The 18,347-nt window shown below is 50.9% G+C and overlaps 2 protein-coding genes across 2 annotated transcripts; both read right to left on the bottom strand.

Annotated features, from left to right (window-relative positions):
* Nucleotides 1–206: 206 nt before the first annotated feature.
* Nucleotides 207–12,724, bottom strand: TMEM116 (transmembrane protein 116). The gene is made up of 11 exons (XM_032127965.1): nt 12,355–12,724; nt 11,961–12,007; nt 11,767–11,830; nt 7,707–7,838; nt 3,997–4,101; nt 3,495–3,544; nt 2,973–3,056; nt 2,753–2,891; nt 1,902–2,046; nt 1,739–1,812; nt 207–1,067 (listed from the first exon to the last, which is right to left on the bottom strand). The coding sequence occupies exons 1-11, from the start codon at nt 12,400–12,402 to the stop codon at nt 867–869; spliced, it is 1,089 nt and encodes a 362-aa protein (XP_031983856.1). The 5' UTR covers nt 12,403–12,724; the 3' UTR covers nt 207–866.
* A 462-nt stretch (nt 12,725–13,186) lies between these two features.
* Nucleotides 13,187–17,927, bottom strand: ERP29 (endoplasmic reticulum protein 29). The gene is made up of 3 exons (XM_032127966.1): nt 17,771–17,927; nt 16,192–16,330; nt 13,187–14,947 (listed from the first exon to the last, which is right to left on the bottom strand). Exons 1-3 carry the CDS (start codon nt 17,888–17,890, stop codon nt 14,445–14,447), a joined length of 762 nt encoding a protein of 253 aa, XP_031983857.1. The 5' UTR covers nt 17,891–17,927; the 3' UTR covers nt 13,187–14,444.
* Between the last annotated feature and the right edge of the window lie 420 nt (nt 17,928–18,347).

Genomic DNA, 18,347 nt, shown 5'->3' with positions numbered 1-18,347 from the left:
GGTCTCACGCTGTAGGAGAAAATAAGTAATTGACCAAAACTCCAGGGCCCTTGTGTGACTTACCCAGAGTTTACACAGTTACATTATGTAAGTTAATTACACAAAGCTGGAGTATTTCCTCTTCTTGTAGAACCTGCTATGTGAAGAATTTGGGTTGGACCCAAAAAGTGAAGCTGTTAGAAAATAAAGAGTGTAAAGGTAAAGAGTTGTTTTCAACATAGCTTAAGATCTGGTTTATTTTCTATAGAAAGTTGAGACCTCAGCAAATAATTCATGTGAGCATCCGGAAATGTAAAGAGAGATTCAGACAAAGTCCTGCTCACCTGGTTCATGAGGGATGCTCCACAGGGTCGAAGCAGCTGATTTTTGGGAGTATTGTGGCCGAGCAGGAGGAAGGGAAGGGAAACGTGCAGAAATTCCAGGCAGGTTTTGTCCTGCTTTGCAATTCTTCACTCCCTGCAGTTGGCTCTTAGGGTGGTGCATGTTCTCATGGTTAGAGTGAATTAAAAGGCAGCGATTGAAAAATACTCATTTTGCTTTACTGTTAATTTGTAAAAGCAAAGACTTGGAGAAATAAAGTAAAACCTCCTCTGCCCAACCTCCAAGGAGCTGGATCAGGTCTCTGAGCCGTTAGATGGGGTTTGCTGCATTTCTAAGGATACTTCCAGGAGGAGAAAGTCTGGACTAAAGATTTACCACGTTGAAAGAATCCCTTTAGAGTCCATAAAATAAATAACTATGTCCACTGAGCGCCTGGCTCTGCCAGCCCCGCTGGAGCTCGGGCTGTGCTGCCCGAGGGACAGTTCCATCCCTGGATAACGAGGAGCTGGAAGGACTCTGCCTCTTTCCTTGCAGGCAGGGCTGCATCAGAGCAGGGTGGAGGAGGAGCCCTCGGTGTCGGGCGGGGCGGCGGGGGCCGTGCTGGAGTAGAACTTTTTCTGGGAGCGCAGGAGCGGGGTCTGGGTGTCCACGTCCCGGAGGGAGCCGCGCTTCAGGGACAGGAACACGTGCTGGGTCCAGCCGTACACCAGGCAGTTCAGGAGCCCCTGGGAAGCCGCGGTGAGAGCCTGGGAGAGAGCACGGGGGAATCAGGGATGCCAGCACTGCACCGTGCTCTGAGATCCCTGGAAAACCTCCCCCTTCCAGCAGGGTTTTATCTTCCGTATGACAGAGAAATTGCGTTGTTATTTTAATAAATGTTTAATGAATATCTAATTAAATATAAATGCCACACAAATATATTTTATATATACTAATATATTAAATAAATATAAGAACTATATAATTTAATAAAATGTCTAACTTCTGCCTCAGGCACAGGAAGGAGCTGGACAAGTGTTGTTAAGGAAGCACATTTGGAGATTTAGGGACATAGGGAAAACTTAGAGACGTGGGGAAAAAACCCCAGTTTCTGGGGATCCTTTCTAGTCCTATTTGCTACCGTTTCCATGACCACAGAATCATAGACCTTTAAGATCACCAAGTCCAAACATCCACCCAGCACTGTGTTCACCACTAAACTGTTACAGTGCTGGGATTTTGGGCCCTGAGACCTTTTCAAGGCCATGAAAAACATAAACTGCCTAACCAAGCCCTTTGCCAAGCAAAAGCACAAACCAGACTTGGGCTCACACAGCAGAGATCCTTGTCCAGCTGCATCCAGCAGGGACTGGATGCAGGGCAGGAGTACTCAAGGTGAGAAGGCAGGAAACAGGAGGATGCAGGGGCAGACATTTACCTGCAGGATCAGCAGAGCCATGTAGATTTTGCTGGTTGTTGAAGCAGTCAATTTCAGCATTCCAAGGAGGACAGCTGTGGAAAGGGATGGATGAGAGGGTGAAGTTAACCCCACCTCTCTGGAGTTGCACAGGGGGATGCTGTGGGAGGAAATCTCTGCTCACCTGGGGCCCAGCAGCAGAAGAAGGCAACGGGGTAGAAAACCACCCGTTGTTCCACCATCTTAATCATGGCCCACTGCTGATCCCCCAGGAATCCTGTGGAGTTCACAAACCTTTTGTACAGACCTCGGGCCTGACTGAGGATAACCTGGAAAAGAACAGGCAAATGTTACTGTTCAGGCTGTGATCTGCTGGGTTCATCCAGGGTGGATCCCAGTCTATCCAACCTTTTCACGCAGCACTGAAATCCTGGGGGAGGTGTTGCTGTGCACGTGGCCTTTTCTAAACGGAAGACTCTGAATTGATTTTAGAATCATTAAATTGTTTAGGCTGGAAAAATTCTCTTAAGATCAAAGAGTCCAACCATTAATCACCTCTTGCTGACCCACGCAGGAGGTGATCTCTCCTGCCAGGCTCCAAGCCTTCTAAATCCTACTAAATATTTCTGGGATGAGTTGACAGAACACTGGACTCCAGATGGATTTATATGGTGGCACAGTGATATTTTCCCTCCCCTACCACCCTTTCCAAAAGGGAAGCAGCAGCACACAGTTATTCCCCTGCCCTATTTACCAAGAGCACGGAGTAAGCAGTGGATTCACACTGAGAGCAGGGTTGGATGGGATATTGGGAAGAAATCCTTCCAAGGAAAGCTGTGGCTGCCCCATCCCTGGAAGTGTCCAAGGCCAGGTCGGACAGGGCTTGAAGCAACCTGGGATAGCGGAAGGTGTCTGTGCACATGGGAGGGGTGGCACTGGGTGAGCTTAAGATGCCTTCCCACCCAAACCACTCCAGGATTCCATGACTGCCTGGCCTGTGGTGCCATGCCAGGACTACACAAGGACCAGCCTTACCAGGATGGCTACGAAGCTGATGAGGAAGGAGATGAGGAAGACGCCAATGCTGTAGAAATGCATCGCGCGGCAAACGGAGCCGCTCAGACTCTGGGGCTCGCTGGGGGGCTCGGCCATCTCCGTGTGCATCAGGAGACACCTGTGGGGACACAGGGAAGAGCCTGAGCTCCTGCCCAGCCCCAGCAGCCCTGGGGCTGTGAGAGGAAGGGAGGAAGCTCACCCGTGCTTCTGGCTGAAGTTCTGGTAGCAATTACTGCTGTTACCCAGGCAAAACACCGGCACCATGAGGAGCAAAGGGATCAGGCTGAGAGGAGAAAGGACAGCACAGTCATGGGTTATTGCACTGCTCCACTTGGGCACTGCTTGGTTTTTCTCCCATCACTACAGAGGACTTTAAAGTTGTTTTTATTGGCAGTGCTCTGGAAAAGTATTTTATCAGCTTTACCAACATTGGTGCTTTCATTTGTGAGGGCTAATCATTGGTAAAGGGAAACCTTCTGGAAAACCACATCCAGTTAATAAAGTTATCATTAACTTGGTTGAAAAAACCTCTTACTCTGCATTCATGTGGTCACTGCTGTTAAAGATGAGCTTCACAGCTTTTAGTAAAACTTGCTTCAAAACAAGTAGGAAACAGAGATCAGGACACTGCAGTTTACCAAATCCACATCCTCCTGCCAGGGAGAATTAACTCTTCATTTACCAAATCCACACTCTCCCACTAGGGAGAATGAATTCTTACCTTGACAAGATCGTTGCTATTCGGCCAACACAACTTGCATAATCTACAACCTGCAAAATCCAAAAATCCTAATGAAATTACCATTTTTCTACAGCCCCTGGTTCACAGCAAGCAGCGTCCAGGGAGCATTTCAGCAGCTGAGGGGGATCTGCCCAGCCTGCTGCTCCTGAACTTCCAGATGGAACAGCTGGGATAGGAAGGTTGCTGTGCACAGCAAATGTCTGGGGAAACTGTGTAGGGCAGTGGAGATTATGGGTTTGTTTGGAAGAGCTGCATAAGGAAGGTGCCATCTTGCAGGAATACCTGGGAACCCACATCCTGGTCACGGCAGTGGTGGTGCCTCCCTGTTCAGGTGTGAGGGAGGAAACAACTGCAAGGATTTTGGTCACGGGGTGTGTGAAGTGTTTGCTCAGCCTGCAATGCAGGGAGAGTTTTCCTGAGTGTTGTGTCCTTGTCCCTCAGTTCCCAGCCTTTACACCAGTCCCACATCAGTCCCACTCGCCTGGGGAGGCACCCTGAAGAGGTTCTGGTTGTATTTCACCTTTAGGTCCATGTACAGGTGCCAGGTGTAGTTGACAGTGTAGAGGAAAGAGGCCACGTAGAATATCTGAGAAATTAAAACAGCATTTCAGTCCTGGAATAACAATTCCTGTAGCATGTTTAGCTCCTCCCAAATCCCATGGAACAGAGGCAGGATGATGAACACCTGCCAAAGGTGAGGGTCCCTGCACAGCCCCTGTGCTCACATCCAGCTGGGAAGAGCCAGGTTGGAGAGAGATTCCCACTTTAAACTGCACAAAAGCAGCTTCACTTTGGCCTCAGACAGGAGACAGGAAAACTAATGACAGCAGGACTATCTTAGAAATAAAAATCTTTGTGATCTGGCTCATTTTTTTGGCTCAGAGCCTGGCAGTGAGGGTTTCAGAGGCACTTGGACCCTCTCAATGCTATGTCCATTAGGAAACACAGCACAGATGTGACATTTAGATTTGGTTCTTGCATAATGAGCTCTCTACTAAGAGAATTCACGGAAACAGAAAACAATTGGATACTTCAAGAGGAATGTGAGGGCAGGTATTCTCTGCCCTCAGCTTGAGTTAACATCCCAAAAACCCCTTTCTTCCTCCACAGGAAAAAGAAGAGAAAGGATAGAGCACACTGAGAGTTTCATAGCCTTTGCTTCCAGCTTGAGATGAGACCAATTATCTAAAACTTCCTATAAACCCCCCGAATCTTTTTCACATTTGTTTCCAAATCCATGCTTGCTCCAGGCTGCCTAATCACATGTACATGCATGTGCTGTGTTTGTCACAGGAAACACAAACTTCAGCGGTAAAGGCAAAGAGGAAGGGCTGGACAAAGGATTTTTTTTTTCCTGGGCCATTCCTATCCTTTGCCAAAAAGATAAGGAGCACACGTTTTCCACCCTGATATCATCCACGGCTGGGAAAGTGGTCACTAAACAAACTCGGCCTCCTTCACTGAGGTTGCGAATGCTCCTGGCTGGCTCAAGAGGCCAAGTCCAAGGGCTGCCACAAGAATATTGCAGTGACTTTCCAGCTCATTAAATGAGCTTTAATGAGAGGTTGTTGCCCTTTTCCAACTACTTCCAGAGAAGGCCAAAACAGAACACAAGGATCGTTCCCTTGCACTTCAGGACGCCTGGGAGAGGCTCATGTAATGTCAGCGCTGCCTTCTGGAACAGGGATGCCACTTGTGAAGGTGCCAGCAGGAGGGGCAGGGAATTCTGCTCTCCCGAGCCCCAGCTTTGGGGCTGGGGACAGTCCTGCAGCACTGCCCACAAGGAGATAAAGCAGAGACACAAGAATCCCTCATTATCCCACTTGTGTGGCTCCCATTGTGCTCCCCAGCATGAACAGAGCCTGCCAGGACATTATTAGGCCACTGGAACTGAACTGGAAGAATGTAGGGGAGTTGTGCAATTATAACCACAATCTGGACTTGATTATTGCAATGCAGGAGGAGGTGAGAATGAGGGACAGCAAAGGGAGCAGTATTTACATTCATAGCAATCAAAGCTCTGGGGCTGAAACAGGGAAAATCCAAGAAACAAAGGAATCTCCTCCTTTATGACACAGTCTGGACATTGGGCAGCTCCATCCACTGCAACATCAGCCCATGGTGACAAATAATGGCAAACAGCCTGAATAAAGCAAAATATTGTCCTGCTCTTAAGGCAGTGCCTTGAGATATCACAGGGACTGCAGTGTAAGCCTCTCCAAGGGCTGCAAACTCCACTGCTGGGCTGTCTCTGCCCGTCCTCACCTCGGCACATCCGACACCCTCTTGGTGTTGGTGTGCAGAGAAGCCACAGGTGTTTGTGAGACACCCAGAAACACAGTGAGATATTTATTTACTCATGTCATCAGCTTACAGATCCCTTCTGCTCTGCAGAAGCTGCTGGTTCAACCTGTTACTGGCTCCTTCTTACGCACAAGGTGTTCTCACCTCTCAAGGGCACTGAAAGGTGCTGGGTGAGGAGGTCCTGCACTGTCACGTGCCCTGGGAGAAAGGTTGCTATGGAAAAGGCTCAGTTTGTTTTAATTTGTCCCAGAGCAAACAGCAGTGACAGCTCTTGCCAGGCACAATCTGGCTCTGCCACCCAGGCAGTCCCTGTGCTGTGGAGACTGGTGGTGGCACACAGGAGAGGAACCAGGGGACACTGGCTGAGCTCAGGGTGTGACTGCACACTCCACCACAAGCCCTGTTCTGGAAGAACTGGCCCAAGGCCAGCTCTGCCCACCCAGCATGAAAAGAAAGATCCTACCTTGTCCTATCCTGCGTTGGTGTCCCTGAGAAGCACAGCCACAGGCTAGAAAAGTGAGGGCAGAAAAGAGCCAGAAGTGCAGGGGAGCTGAGAAATTATGGGCATATTGTCCATATCCAACCTATTTCTCCTCCAGCAGTGCAAATTGCCTTCTCCAGGCCTTATAAGGATCACACCAGCATCAAGAACTGTCCCCCACAGACAGTTCCCCAAGGAAAACAGCTCAGGGACACCCTCAGTCCTGCTTGCTCCTTCCACCTCCCAGTTCTGAAAGCCTCTTCCAAGCTCTCCTCATTTTTCCCTGTACCATCACCTTGAAGACATCTTTGATGTTGTTCTGCATCATTCCCAAGTGGCCAAGTTACCCACACCTCACTGTTTCATCTCTCAACATGAACATATTGCGGAGCCTCCAGAGCGGCACAGCAGAGCTGGAGAGGCCAGAGATGAGCCTGGGATGAAACAGCTGCTCTCACCACCCTCAGCAACACATTTGTACCTCCAAAACCAGCTGCTGAAACAAGCCTGGGCTGCAGAGGCCATCCCCAGACACACAACAGCAGGAACAATTCCATCCTGCACCTGCAGCTACTTCCCTGCCCTCTCTGAGGCACATGGAGATCCTTTCCAGCTTTGGATGCTGCTGCTCCATGAGGACATTCAGTTCCCAGTTGTGGGTACCACCACACTCTCATGGAGCTGCCTGAGCCTACACATCAAGACTTCCAAAAGCCCCTTGCTCTTCCCAGCCATGTCCTTTAAAAGGAAATAATTAATTCCAGGGATCATCACTTATGAACCCCCGCCCAGGCCCAAGCTCAGCCGGACCCTGCAGAGATTTTTGAGAGCCAGTATTTCCAAAGCCTGGTATTGAAACGGGAACTGAGTGAGGCAACAGCAAACTGTCAGGAAAACAGTGCTCACTCACTCTACTCCAACTGGTCCCCAGCACATGGAATCAGTTAGAAAGCAGCTCAGTCAATGGGACTCAGGCTGAGCTTGTGCTGATGGAGGATCCTTGGGAAGAGCAAGAACTGGGATGTTCATGTGAGTAATTTAAGTCTGAGCCCAAGCAAGTCACAGAATGTGTCTGTTCCTGCCCAGGCTGGAGGAAGCATGAAGAGGAATAGAAAAGCTGCTACGTGAGAGCAGAGAGATCCATAGGCACGAATCCAATGGGAAAGAGATCAAGCCCCATCTGCTCATTTCACACAAACAACCACAAAATCCCACCTTCTCTTTTCCTCTCACACACCAGAGGACCCTAAACCCCAGTGTCATCATCTCCCTTTTCCACACAAAGCCAAGGGACCTGCTAAAGCCTGTCTAGAAACAGCCCCCACAGCCACGCTCTGATCACTCAGCGAGGTTAATTACGACAAATTATGAGGTTAATTATGGAATGTGGAGCCAAGGCCACTCACCTGTCCTGTGGCCTGCAGGTTGTAGCAGATGAGGTCCTGCTGGGAGGTGGGTGAGCTGTAGAGCAGGGCCCCAGCCAGCCAGCACATGCCCAGGAACAAGTCCGAGAGGCTCAGGTAGAAAAGTGGACGCACCTGGAAAAGGAAAAAGGCTCAGCAGGTGTGAGTGGAGTCACAACCCTCCCACACCCCCCCACAGCTGCAGTTTTACCCCGTTATCAGACATAAAGATATTAAATACAGTCTTTTACAGGCTTTTCTGCAGGTGAGGAAAATATTTCAATAGAAAACAGTATCCCGCTGCAAAGTTATTTTGAAAGCCTTAATTGAGGGTAAGTGGGGGATAAGTGGCACTTGGTGGAGGGATGATTTTACCCTCAGGGATGCACTGTGACAACATTTCTGAGACCATTCAATTAATCTGCAGCAAACCCTGAGAGCTTCAAGGAAAAAAAGTCTCCTCTACTTTCACAGACAAGCGAGTTCAAAGGAAAGGTACTAGGGGAAAATTTTCAACATTTACTCATGAATATCATCGTTGTTTTCGGCGATTTCAAATTACTACACCAATTGTAGCAGAAAGGTTAATTGTGCTCAGACATCAATACCAGGTTATCTGGTGTTATCTGAATACTGTCACCCCCCAGCTCTTCTGGTGACACAACTCTCCTTGCAGGCAAAATCCACGTGGATTTGTGCTCTCAGGAGCTGTTCCATGCACATACTCTGCTCTAACCACCACTTCTGCTACAGGATCCAAGAGCAGCATCAAAACTTATAGAAAATATCCCAAATATCCATAATGTAAAATTTTGCAGAACGGGACTGGTTGGCAGGGAGAAGAGACATCATGTTTTAAATAAACTCACAGAGAAATCAAACTTTTGGTAAACACAAACCCCTCCTCAGGTCTGTAATGATTTGAAACAAACATTTTTCTATGTGTTCCACGTCATTTCAGCTGGTGACTAAGGCTGGGTGACTGCCACAGCTGGGTTTGTTTTACACGCTGGATTAATTTCCACTGAGAGCCATTAGTCTCTGCTGCATCTTGCTGGAAAGGAGTCACGTCTCCTTTAACAACAGTTTCCAGCCCATTTCCAGTTTGCACACACTGGCCAGGACTGTAAACATTGCAGGAAAACATTTGTGCAAAATTCTGGCCAACATTTTCATTGTTATTGGGAGAGCAGAGACTCTGGAAAAGCGGTCAAATTACCCACATTCTTAATTGAAGCTTTTGGTACCTCATTTTCAGCATCCAGGAGAGAAAATTATGGTGTTTTTCTTTCCCTACAGAAAATTATAATGCTAAACACAGCATGAAAACGCTACAGGAGGCTTTGATTTTGTATTTCTTTTCATGGAGTTGAGCTTTTGGTGAGATTTGCCTCAATATTGTCCTGGAAGTAAATGTATGGCACGCATCACGTTGTGTTATACTTGTTCCCACATGCAATGAGAAGGAGTTTAGGAAGACTGATAAGAGTTAAGGTAGATCTGATTGAGCCAGATTTGTTCTTATGGCATGAAGTAGCAAGAGGCATAAAGATCTGGAGTTAATTTTTATTTAATTTCATCTATAAATGACTTTTTTTAACCAGGCTTTTCCTCGCTGGTGCAGAAATGAAGCCCTGGCACAACAGGCTGGGGACACTGTCCAGTTTGTGATCAAGGCAGGTTAAACCAAACAGCTTTAAAATAAGCAAAGAAGCCACTTTTGCAATCCAACAGGTGACCTCTTTCTCCAGCACAAGTGCCCTTGGAGCAAGGCACTGCTGGGGGGTCGAGGAGCTGTTTTGGCAGAGACCTGAATAAAGAAGTAGGTGACACAGTGGCAAGTGTGGCTCTGGCTTGCAAAAGGGGAAAGAAAATAACCACTGGTATTTATAAAATAGAGGAAGAGACTGTAAAGATGTAATGATTTACATCCTGGCAGCTCCAGCTGCAGCACACACGGGGATTTGGCTCTGTGGCCACAGCCCAGGCACATGTTGAGCTGCAGGTTCTTCCTCAAACCTGTTGAGCTACAGGTTCTTCCTCAAACCTGTTGAGCTGAGGTTCCTTCCTTGCTTGCCATCACCTCTTCTCAATGATTTACCTCAGGCTGAAGAGTTTTACTGACCCCGTAGAGACAGAAAAAAAGCTTTAAGAATGTAATATTTGATTTCTGAGGCTGGGGACAGGAAGGGAAGTGTTTCTAAGATCCTTCTCCTCCCAGCCTCCAGAGCTGTTTATTTTTAAACGTTTTGCTGTGGGTCCTCATGACTCAGGGAATAAGCTGTTTGTGGCAAGCTTTGGTATGGATCTCTTCCAGCCCTTTTGTTTACAAACTTCTACTTCAGACCCGAGACATGAGGACAAGACGATGGGGAAGTTACTGGAGATTTTGCCGTTTTTGAAACCCAGCAACAGATCTCCCCTGGCAGCAGAAGAGCCTGGAAGGCTGATGCAAACCAGTCCCTCCAGCTGGCATCCAGCCCTCCTATCCAGATTTGCAGAAATAATCTGAGCAGAAACATCTGGACCCTTTGGAGCAGGAAGGACCCATCAGTGACCTGGAGCCATGTGTGGCTCACGAGCAGTTCCCAAGCCACAGCCCCATCACATGACTGAGAGCAGAAGGGCTCCTGAGTAACCCGGGATGAGGCTGCTGAGTCACACCAGGGCACCTGCCAAACCCAGCTCCACATCATTCCAGAGTGGAGGACCCCAGGAAGGAATCACATCTGGAGCTTTCCAGGTGCAAATGTGGTAGGAGGAGGCTTTGATGTGCACCTTGAGCAGCACAAGTTCAAGCAGGTTTTCCATTCCAGCAGTAAGGTGAAGTCCCAGCCTTCATGCTTCCCTGGGAATGCATGGAGATCTCTGCAGTTTATTCTGGATGTGCTGGGCAGAGCGTTTCCAGGAGGCTGGCTGGGAGTAAAGAGTCCTGCCTGCTGTAAGCAGGACAGATTTGCCCTGCAAACATGGGCTCACATTCTCCTTCCCACCCTGTGTCATCCAACAATGTGTTAGTTGCCTGCATTCCTTGCTCCTCCAGGGATAGTTCCCTGCATTCCCTGGAAGTCCCATTCTCCGGGCTGCAGATCAAGCCCATGATGCACAAAGAACACGAAGATGAGGGAAGGACAAATACAGCTGCTACCAGCTCCACTGACTTCCTGCGTGGTCCACAGGCCAAGCAGAGCCTGCAAATCCTGGACAGCAAATCCCAACTTCACAGAGATCAGCTTGGCTCACTGCCTCCAGGAAGTCCGGGACACACGGAGGGACTGCGTGTGGACATCCAAGCCTGGCAGGATGGGTTGGAGGGCTGTGGATTCTGTGCTCAAGCCAGCCATGTGCTTAGCATGTCAGATATATGCCAGCCCCATAGGATTCCCTGCACACACAACTATGGAATGCACTCGGGATGTGCATTTCTGCCCCATCTGCAGTGCACGTGTGGGCTGTCCCAACCCAAGGGATGTTTGCATCCGAGCCCTGCTGTTTCAGCAGTAGGAATGTTCATGGCAGGGGTGAATCTTCCAAAGCCCCACTCCAGAGCCCAGCACAATAAACTGCTTTCTAGCCTGTTTTTGTCTGAGCATTGAGTGGGGTCAGTTTTAGTAGCACATCTGCCCAGAAAAACTCCTTGGAGACAGCCAAAGACTGACACCTGTAAAAGCATTTCCATGGGGGCAGCTCCAGTTTGCACTTCAGCAGCTTTGTGCACAACTCCTCAGCCCCCAGGAATTTGTCTGCACTGAGTAGGGCACGCTAAGAAATGCCTGCTCTCAGGAACAAGTGGAGGACATTCCAGGAGCAGCAGAAAGCACAGGACTAAGGAACCTGCTTCTCCTTGCAGAAGCACAGGTTCAAGGTCAGTCCTTTCACCTCTTACCAAGACAAAAAGCCCAATTCTTAGCAAGCCCTTTGCCTCCCAGCTATTAAACAAGGTTTAACCACATAACCCTAAGACCTGCAGCTGCTCCTAGGAGAGGGTCTGTGTTACGGGTGTGACCCACCTGCAGGGACCACCACCAAGGCTTAGGGAGGGAGAAGGAAGGTCAGACCTTACCTCGGGGGACCGCACTGCGTTTTGGAAAACGGCATAGGCAATAATTGAGCTGGAACCTACAACGCTGAGAAAACAAAGCACAGGTTGGAACAGGAGCGCGTCCGCCTCGCTGGGAGACGCGAGTTCTCTTTTTTTTTTGTTTTTCGGGGAAAAATAATCTTCGCGACAGTAACTCCATGGGCAGCGTGTCGTACCTGAGCATGGCCATGGTGAACTGGATCCATTGGAGCGCAGAGTAGACCTGGGGAGAAGGACGGGAGGGAGCTCAGGTGACACGGCCCCCGGCGCGGCAGGAACGCCCGGGGACCGCGGGGTCCCGGAGAGGAGCGGGCAGCACGAACCGGGGACAGGGAGCAGGGATCGCGGGGAGCGGCATCACGGGCCGGGGACTGGGGACAGTAGGATCCCGAAGAGGAATAAGCAGCACAAACGGGGACGGGGACTCGGGTAGGATCGGGCAGCACTGCCGGTGCCGCCGGGCATGGAGCGGGGCGCGGGGCTGGGGAAGGACCGTGACAGGATGGAGGAGGAGACGCGCACAGCGGGGTCCCGGGGAGGGGGCAGCCGTTGCCCCCGGGGCTCGCTCACCTCCTGCCAGCCCCCATCCAGCCGGTCCGCCTCCGCCGGCAGGGCCATGGGTACCGCTGCCGCCGCCGCACCGCTCCGGGGCTGAGAGCACCGCCCGCGCTCCGCCCCGGGGCCGCACCGCACCCGGCCCCCTCCGGCGGTGTCGGCTGCGCGGAGCGCCCGGTGGCAGAGAGGAGCTGAGGGGGCAGGAGCCCTGAGCAAACAGCGGGATTGGCGTCTCGGGGACCGGCATCCCGCGCATCTCTGCGGGGGCAGAACCGGCCGAGCCCCGGTGGGCGGGCTCGCTGCGGTCACCGCCGCCCCGGGCTCCCCTCACGGAGCCGCCCTGAGGGGACCCCGCGGAGCCTCGGCCCCGCCCCTCCGTGACGTCACCAGCTCCGGGGGCGGGAAGGCGCTTGGAGGAGCGCGCGGGCGGTGCCAGCGCTGAGGGGCGCGCAGGGACCGCTCCCTTCAGAGAGCCCGGGCACGGTTCCTTCAGCGTCCCGGGGGCTGCTCCATTCAGGGCTCGGTCCCCTCAAGTGCTGATCCTATCAGGGGCTGCTCCCTTCAGAGTCCCGGGGAATAGTTCCCTCAGTGCCTGGAGAACTGCTCCCCTCAGGGGCTGCGGGGCTGAGCCAGGCGGGACATGACTCCACACAGCCCTCCCAAGGACTGTCCACCCTGCCGGGGTCCTTCCTCCGCCGCTACTGAGGGGGAGAGAGCGCTGGGCACAGGGACACCCTCGGCTTCCCTCACCTCGCTTCCAGCTGGCATCATCTGGACGATCAGTCATGGCCTCCCCTCTGACCACGGAATCGGCAGTGGTTTCTCCATAAAGTGCTTTAAGCAGCTCTGAAGTGGAACTTGGTTTTTTTTTATTACAGCATTATTAATACATTTTATCTCGCAGCAACATCTGCTCCTTGTACCCACCCCAAGACTGAAAAGGCAGCAAAGCTCCCACAGGAATCAGTTTTGTTTAAAGCATACTTCTAAGGTAAAACTCACAGGTGTTTCTCTTTTCAGCTCTGTAACCCTGACCAGGGCTTCAGCACCTTCCAGAAGCATCCGAATTCCACAGAGTGTGAACTACAGTTTTGAGGATTGACCTGATCCTTGGGCCAGGCATCTCCTTTAAAATAACACAAATGAGGCGTCTAAGGACACAGATACTTCTGTTCCTATTACAAGACCTCACTATCAGATATTTAGAACTACTAAACACTGATAAGGCTTTAGTTTGACAGTGCCAATTGCTTCTGGAGGCTAGAAAAACATTTTGTTCATGAAGCTTGGACAGATAAAACCCCTCTTCAGCTTTAAGAAAACTCACCCAAATTTACCTCTGAAAACGGAATTTTTTGCACAAACTGGTGAGACTGAGTGTAATAGCACCTCAAGGAGACTCTGTCCTTGCTCAGAACTCACATCACTCACTGTGTCAGGGTATAACAAAGGATTTCAGGAGAATATTTGATGAAACGGCTGCTCTGGACAGAAAATGAGGGGCAAGCTACGAACTGTCTTCACTGCCAGCATTTGGATGATACCCAAACCAAAGAGGGACAGAAGCCATGGAAGGAGAAGGCAGAAAAAGGAAGCTCTGCATCTCTTAGTCAACAACAGGTAAGAACAAGGCTTAGAGCCCAGCTAGTACAACACAAAGTGTGTGAGGGGTAGATTAACAAGCATAAAACCCAAAGATATTACAGACAGGGAAAGGTGGGGATGTAGAGGGCACCCAATCTGTACCTTTCCCAGCATGTAAGATGGTATATGAGATTGAATTTTGTTATTTGTTAGCCAGGGAACAGCTGTAAAAACCACCAGGAATGAGCTTCCGGCCAATCTAGTGCTTTTTTTTTGTTGTCTGCTTTAACACTATTATTGGAGAATATTACACAATACTGGTGGTCTTGCTCTTAGGTGATTTTTCCAACATTTAGAACACTGTGTTCTTAAGGAATGTCTTCCTCTTGATCTTCTAAACTGAGAATCCCAGAAGGAAATCTGCTGCCCTCTTGAAGTCAGCGGGAAGTTTGCTTGCATTAAGGAGAACTGGTTAGGACTCTTGACAATGTTTCACAGCTTGTACAGAGTTCTCCAACACATTAGAGCTCATCTTTTTCACTATTCTTCTTCAGGAAAGAAGCGAGGATATTGAGGCTTTTCTGGAGCTCCTCCTTCTTTCCATCACTCATCTTGTTCTTCTCGATCAGCTTTGTGATTCGGACGACTTCGTTAGCAGCAAACTCCTCTCCCTGCTCCAGGATCTTGCTCATAATTTTCAAGTATTGCTCCGCTGACTTCTTCTCGGTTTCTTTTGCTTTTCCTAAATTCTCCTGCCCCTTTTTCAGGAGGGCCTGGCGATCAGATTTCTCTGTGGTGCTCACAAATTTGCTGGCCAGCACATCATACTCCTTCAGGCAGCCTGGCATCCCCAGGTAGATGCCATTACTCTTCAGCCAGCGCTGAATAGCCCCAGCCTTGATTTCACCACCATAAAGCAAGGGATTGTCAAAGTCACCATCCTGGAACAAGTGAAAAACAGGGAACTTTTCCTTGTCCAGCTTGTACTTCTCCCCCAGCTCAGTGTTCAGTTTATCTCCATAATCTGTCAAGGGAAAACAAAACACAGAAAAGCACAGTTAATCAAAAATTAATTCAGGATTCCCTCCTACACAAATATTTGTAGCCAGCGCTTCAGCATGTCCTAATAACCTGTCTGCCAGGAAATCACAGAGCCATGGAAAGAGCCTGACCCACAAGGATCATTAAGTCCCACTTCCAGCCCTGCTCAGGACACCCCAAAATCCCACTCTGTGCCTGAGAGCATTGTCCAAATACTCGCTGAGCTCTGTCAGCCTTGGGGCCGTGACCATTCCCTGGGGAACCTGTTCCAAGGACATGCCACACACTGAAACACACAAAAACACCTTGTAAAATCATTTGTGCAAGGCAAACATTCATTGGGTTTTCCAAAGAAAAAGACTGTAACGGTGCTTTGTTGTGACTGTGAGAATGTAAGACATTGGCAGGACCTTTCGTACAAACCCCGTCCTCCTTATGGGAAATCAATACCCTTTTTTCTCTTATTTTCCTCTATCCATTGATTTTATCAGATTTTACAGTTAAATAAGAGTTTTTCCTGTCTATGTGCAGAGAATTATTTGGTTCTGACAGCATGCCAAGCTACAAGACATTTACTCATCTTACATAAATCATATTTATTCTTGAGGACAGAAAACAAAAACATTTCAATTATGCTACTTAAGAGAATTCCACATATGTTTAGAAATATCAGCGTGGGTAAAACTTCACAGTTTGATAATTAAGCCTAAATTCTTAATTCAACTTACAAAACCAGAGCATGTGAGGTGACAGTGATCTATTCTTCGCTCCTTTTCTCTTAAATCCAGTCACAATCACATCGAGTTAGAGCAGTGCACAGTGCAACAACCCCTTGCTGTGCTGCCCCAGAGATTGCTGCATGGAATTAATCACATTAAATATTCTTTGTCTGAGCAGGATAGGGCTAAAGTGTGATTCTTATAAGGTCTGTTGCTTGCACGTGGGACAAAAAGGTTTCTCTCAGCAAAGAAGAGAAAAAAAAAAGGCAAGAAGTGCTAGGGATGAGGAGGGTGGCAGCAGTTCAGCAGCGTGGGCTGACTCCTCATTACCCAGCCCAGATGGATAAGCAGCTCTCCCACGCACAGCCAGGCTCAGCCAGGGCAGGAGCTGCACTCTCACATCCATCCCTCACACCCCCAGAATTGCCTCAGAACCTGCAGAAATCGCTGTGAAATTCATCCCCTCCTCACCAGCCCACACTGCCCCCCTGCACTCAGAGTTCCTCACCTGATATTCCCACTTCAGCCACCAGCAGATCCTCACTGGAGCCTGAGCTCTCTGCCAGCTTTTTGAACTCATCTTGTTTCTCGCCATAGGGATATTGTGTGTCAAACTTCACAAGGACAAACTTATGCTTTGGAATAACCTAAAACAAGAAGAAAAAGGGAAAAAAAAAAAAGACAAAGCTTGATCATTTCAGGTCTGAGCAATCTACAAGTCACAAAAGGTTGCTTTTGCTTGTCGTTTTTTTTCCAGTGCAATAAGGAGATGCAGAGGAGAATGGAAATTTTATATAATTATAATTTCAGAAATGACTCACTGTTGTGTGGAGGAAAGACTGAGCTTTGGGTGTCTGTTTTCCTGCACCAGATGATAAAGATAGCACCTGCTAGGTTTGGGGGATCTGATAATGCCTTTAATTATAAGATTTGCTTATTGTAATTCTGACTGGCATCTTGGAAGAAGATCAGCTAAAACATTTTCCAGTGGGACATGAAGAGGAGAGAGACCAAATGTACTGTCATTCTGAAGCATCCCAGTGTGAGAGCTGCACTCTTGGCTACGAGAGGAGGCACAGGGTTGTACGGGTTCAGGAAATGGAGAATTCACACTTTGATTCATCTTCACTTCCATCTTGCTGTGCTCAAATGATGCCTTTTCCAATTAAGCTTGGCAATGGACTGTGTCACTCCTTGAGGGATTTTCCCCTCCTTGCAGGAGAAGACCTTGCAAAATCTTTTTGTTCTAGCGAACAGGTTCAGGTTGCACCACAGCTCCCCACCCACACAGCGCTCTGCCAGCCCTGCTCAGGCACTGCACAACACCTGTGTGCACAGCTGGCTGCAGGCTCCGTCCTGGGCCTCCCGAGCAGTCAGTGTCCTGGTGGGGAGAGCACAAGGCCCTGGGAAGATGCCTTCCTTACAAAGTGATTTAGTGAAGGGGAAAAAAAAACGGTGGGAAAAAAAAAGCCTGTTGCTGCTTGATGAACAAGTGAAACCACCCAAGCAGCGCGCGCTCACGGCCCCGACTCTAACCCTGCACGGTCCTGCCCTCGCTCACCGGCACAGACAGCGCAGCACCGGCCCAGAGCGGCCCTCTGCTCGCTGCCCGAAGCTCGGGGGACCGGGCCGGCGCTGGCCGAGGAGCCGCGGCTGCGGCCGGACCTCCCCACGCCGGTACCGCCGGGCCGGAGCGAGCCGGGCCGGAGCGAGCCGGGCCGGAGCGAGCCGGGCCGGACCGCGCGGCTCGGCTCCACTTGGACCGCTCCCATTGGCTGCCGGCCGCGGCCGCCGCGCTCCCATTGGCTGCCGGCCGCGGCCGCCGCGCTCCCATTGGCTGCCGGCCGCGGCCGCCGCGTTCCCATTGGCTGCGGCGCGGCCGCTCCGCCAGCGCCGAGCGCTCCCCGCGCCGGTGGCGGCAGCGGCGGCGGCCCCGCGCCCGCGGCCCCGCCGCACCCCCCGCGTTCCCCCCGCGCCCCGGCCCCCCGGGGCTGCCGCCGGCCGCGGGACACACGGCCCGGAGCGAACCCACGCCCAACCCCCTCCCGAGCGCTCCTCCAGCCCCGCCAGCGCCCGCCGCGCCGTACCTTGTAGAAGGTGATGGTGTCGAGCGGCACGGAGCCCTTGGTGTGCAGCGTGCTGCCGCCGGGCAGCACCAGGCCGAGCAGGCAGAGCAGCACCGAGCCGGCGGCGGCCGCCGCAGCCATGGCGGAGCGCGGAGGGAGCGGAGCTGCGGGGCCACGTGACGGCGCGACGGCCGCCGCCGGGGGCTCGCCCCGCCCCGCCGCCCGGGGCCACCGGGGGAGCGGCAGCGCTCGGGGCCGGGCGGGAGTCTCACGCCGTGCGGGGAAGGGGCAGCGCGCACAGGAGCCCCGCGACCCCGGGGACAGCACGCGGGGCCGCCGCTGGTGCCGGTGAAATAAGGACAACAGAGCGGCTGAAGGCAGCGAAAGGGGAGGAGGCAGGATCGGGCCATGCGGAGCAGCTGTGGGTGTACGTTTCTGTCCAGGTGGGCACTGCCGCAGCCCTCTCAAGCAGAGGTTTTTGTGCTGCCATGGGAGATCTCATGCACTGCCAGCCTGCACTTGGACGCAAGTGTGGACACAACGTGTCCTTATCATCAAAAGACTGGATGAAAAGCTAGCAAGCAATGCATAAAGAGCA

This window comes from Corvus moneduloides, chromosome 18, assembly GCF_009650955.1.
Source record: "Corvus moneduloides isolate bCorMon1 chromosome 18, bCorMon1.pri, whole genome shotgun sequence".
In the NCBI taxonomy this organism is placed as follows: domain Eukaryota; kingdom Metazoa; phylum Chordata; class Aves; order Passeriformes; family Corvidae; genus Corvus; species Corvus moneduloides.
This window is presented reverse-complemented; position numbering and strand designations above follow the sequence as displayed.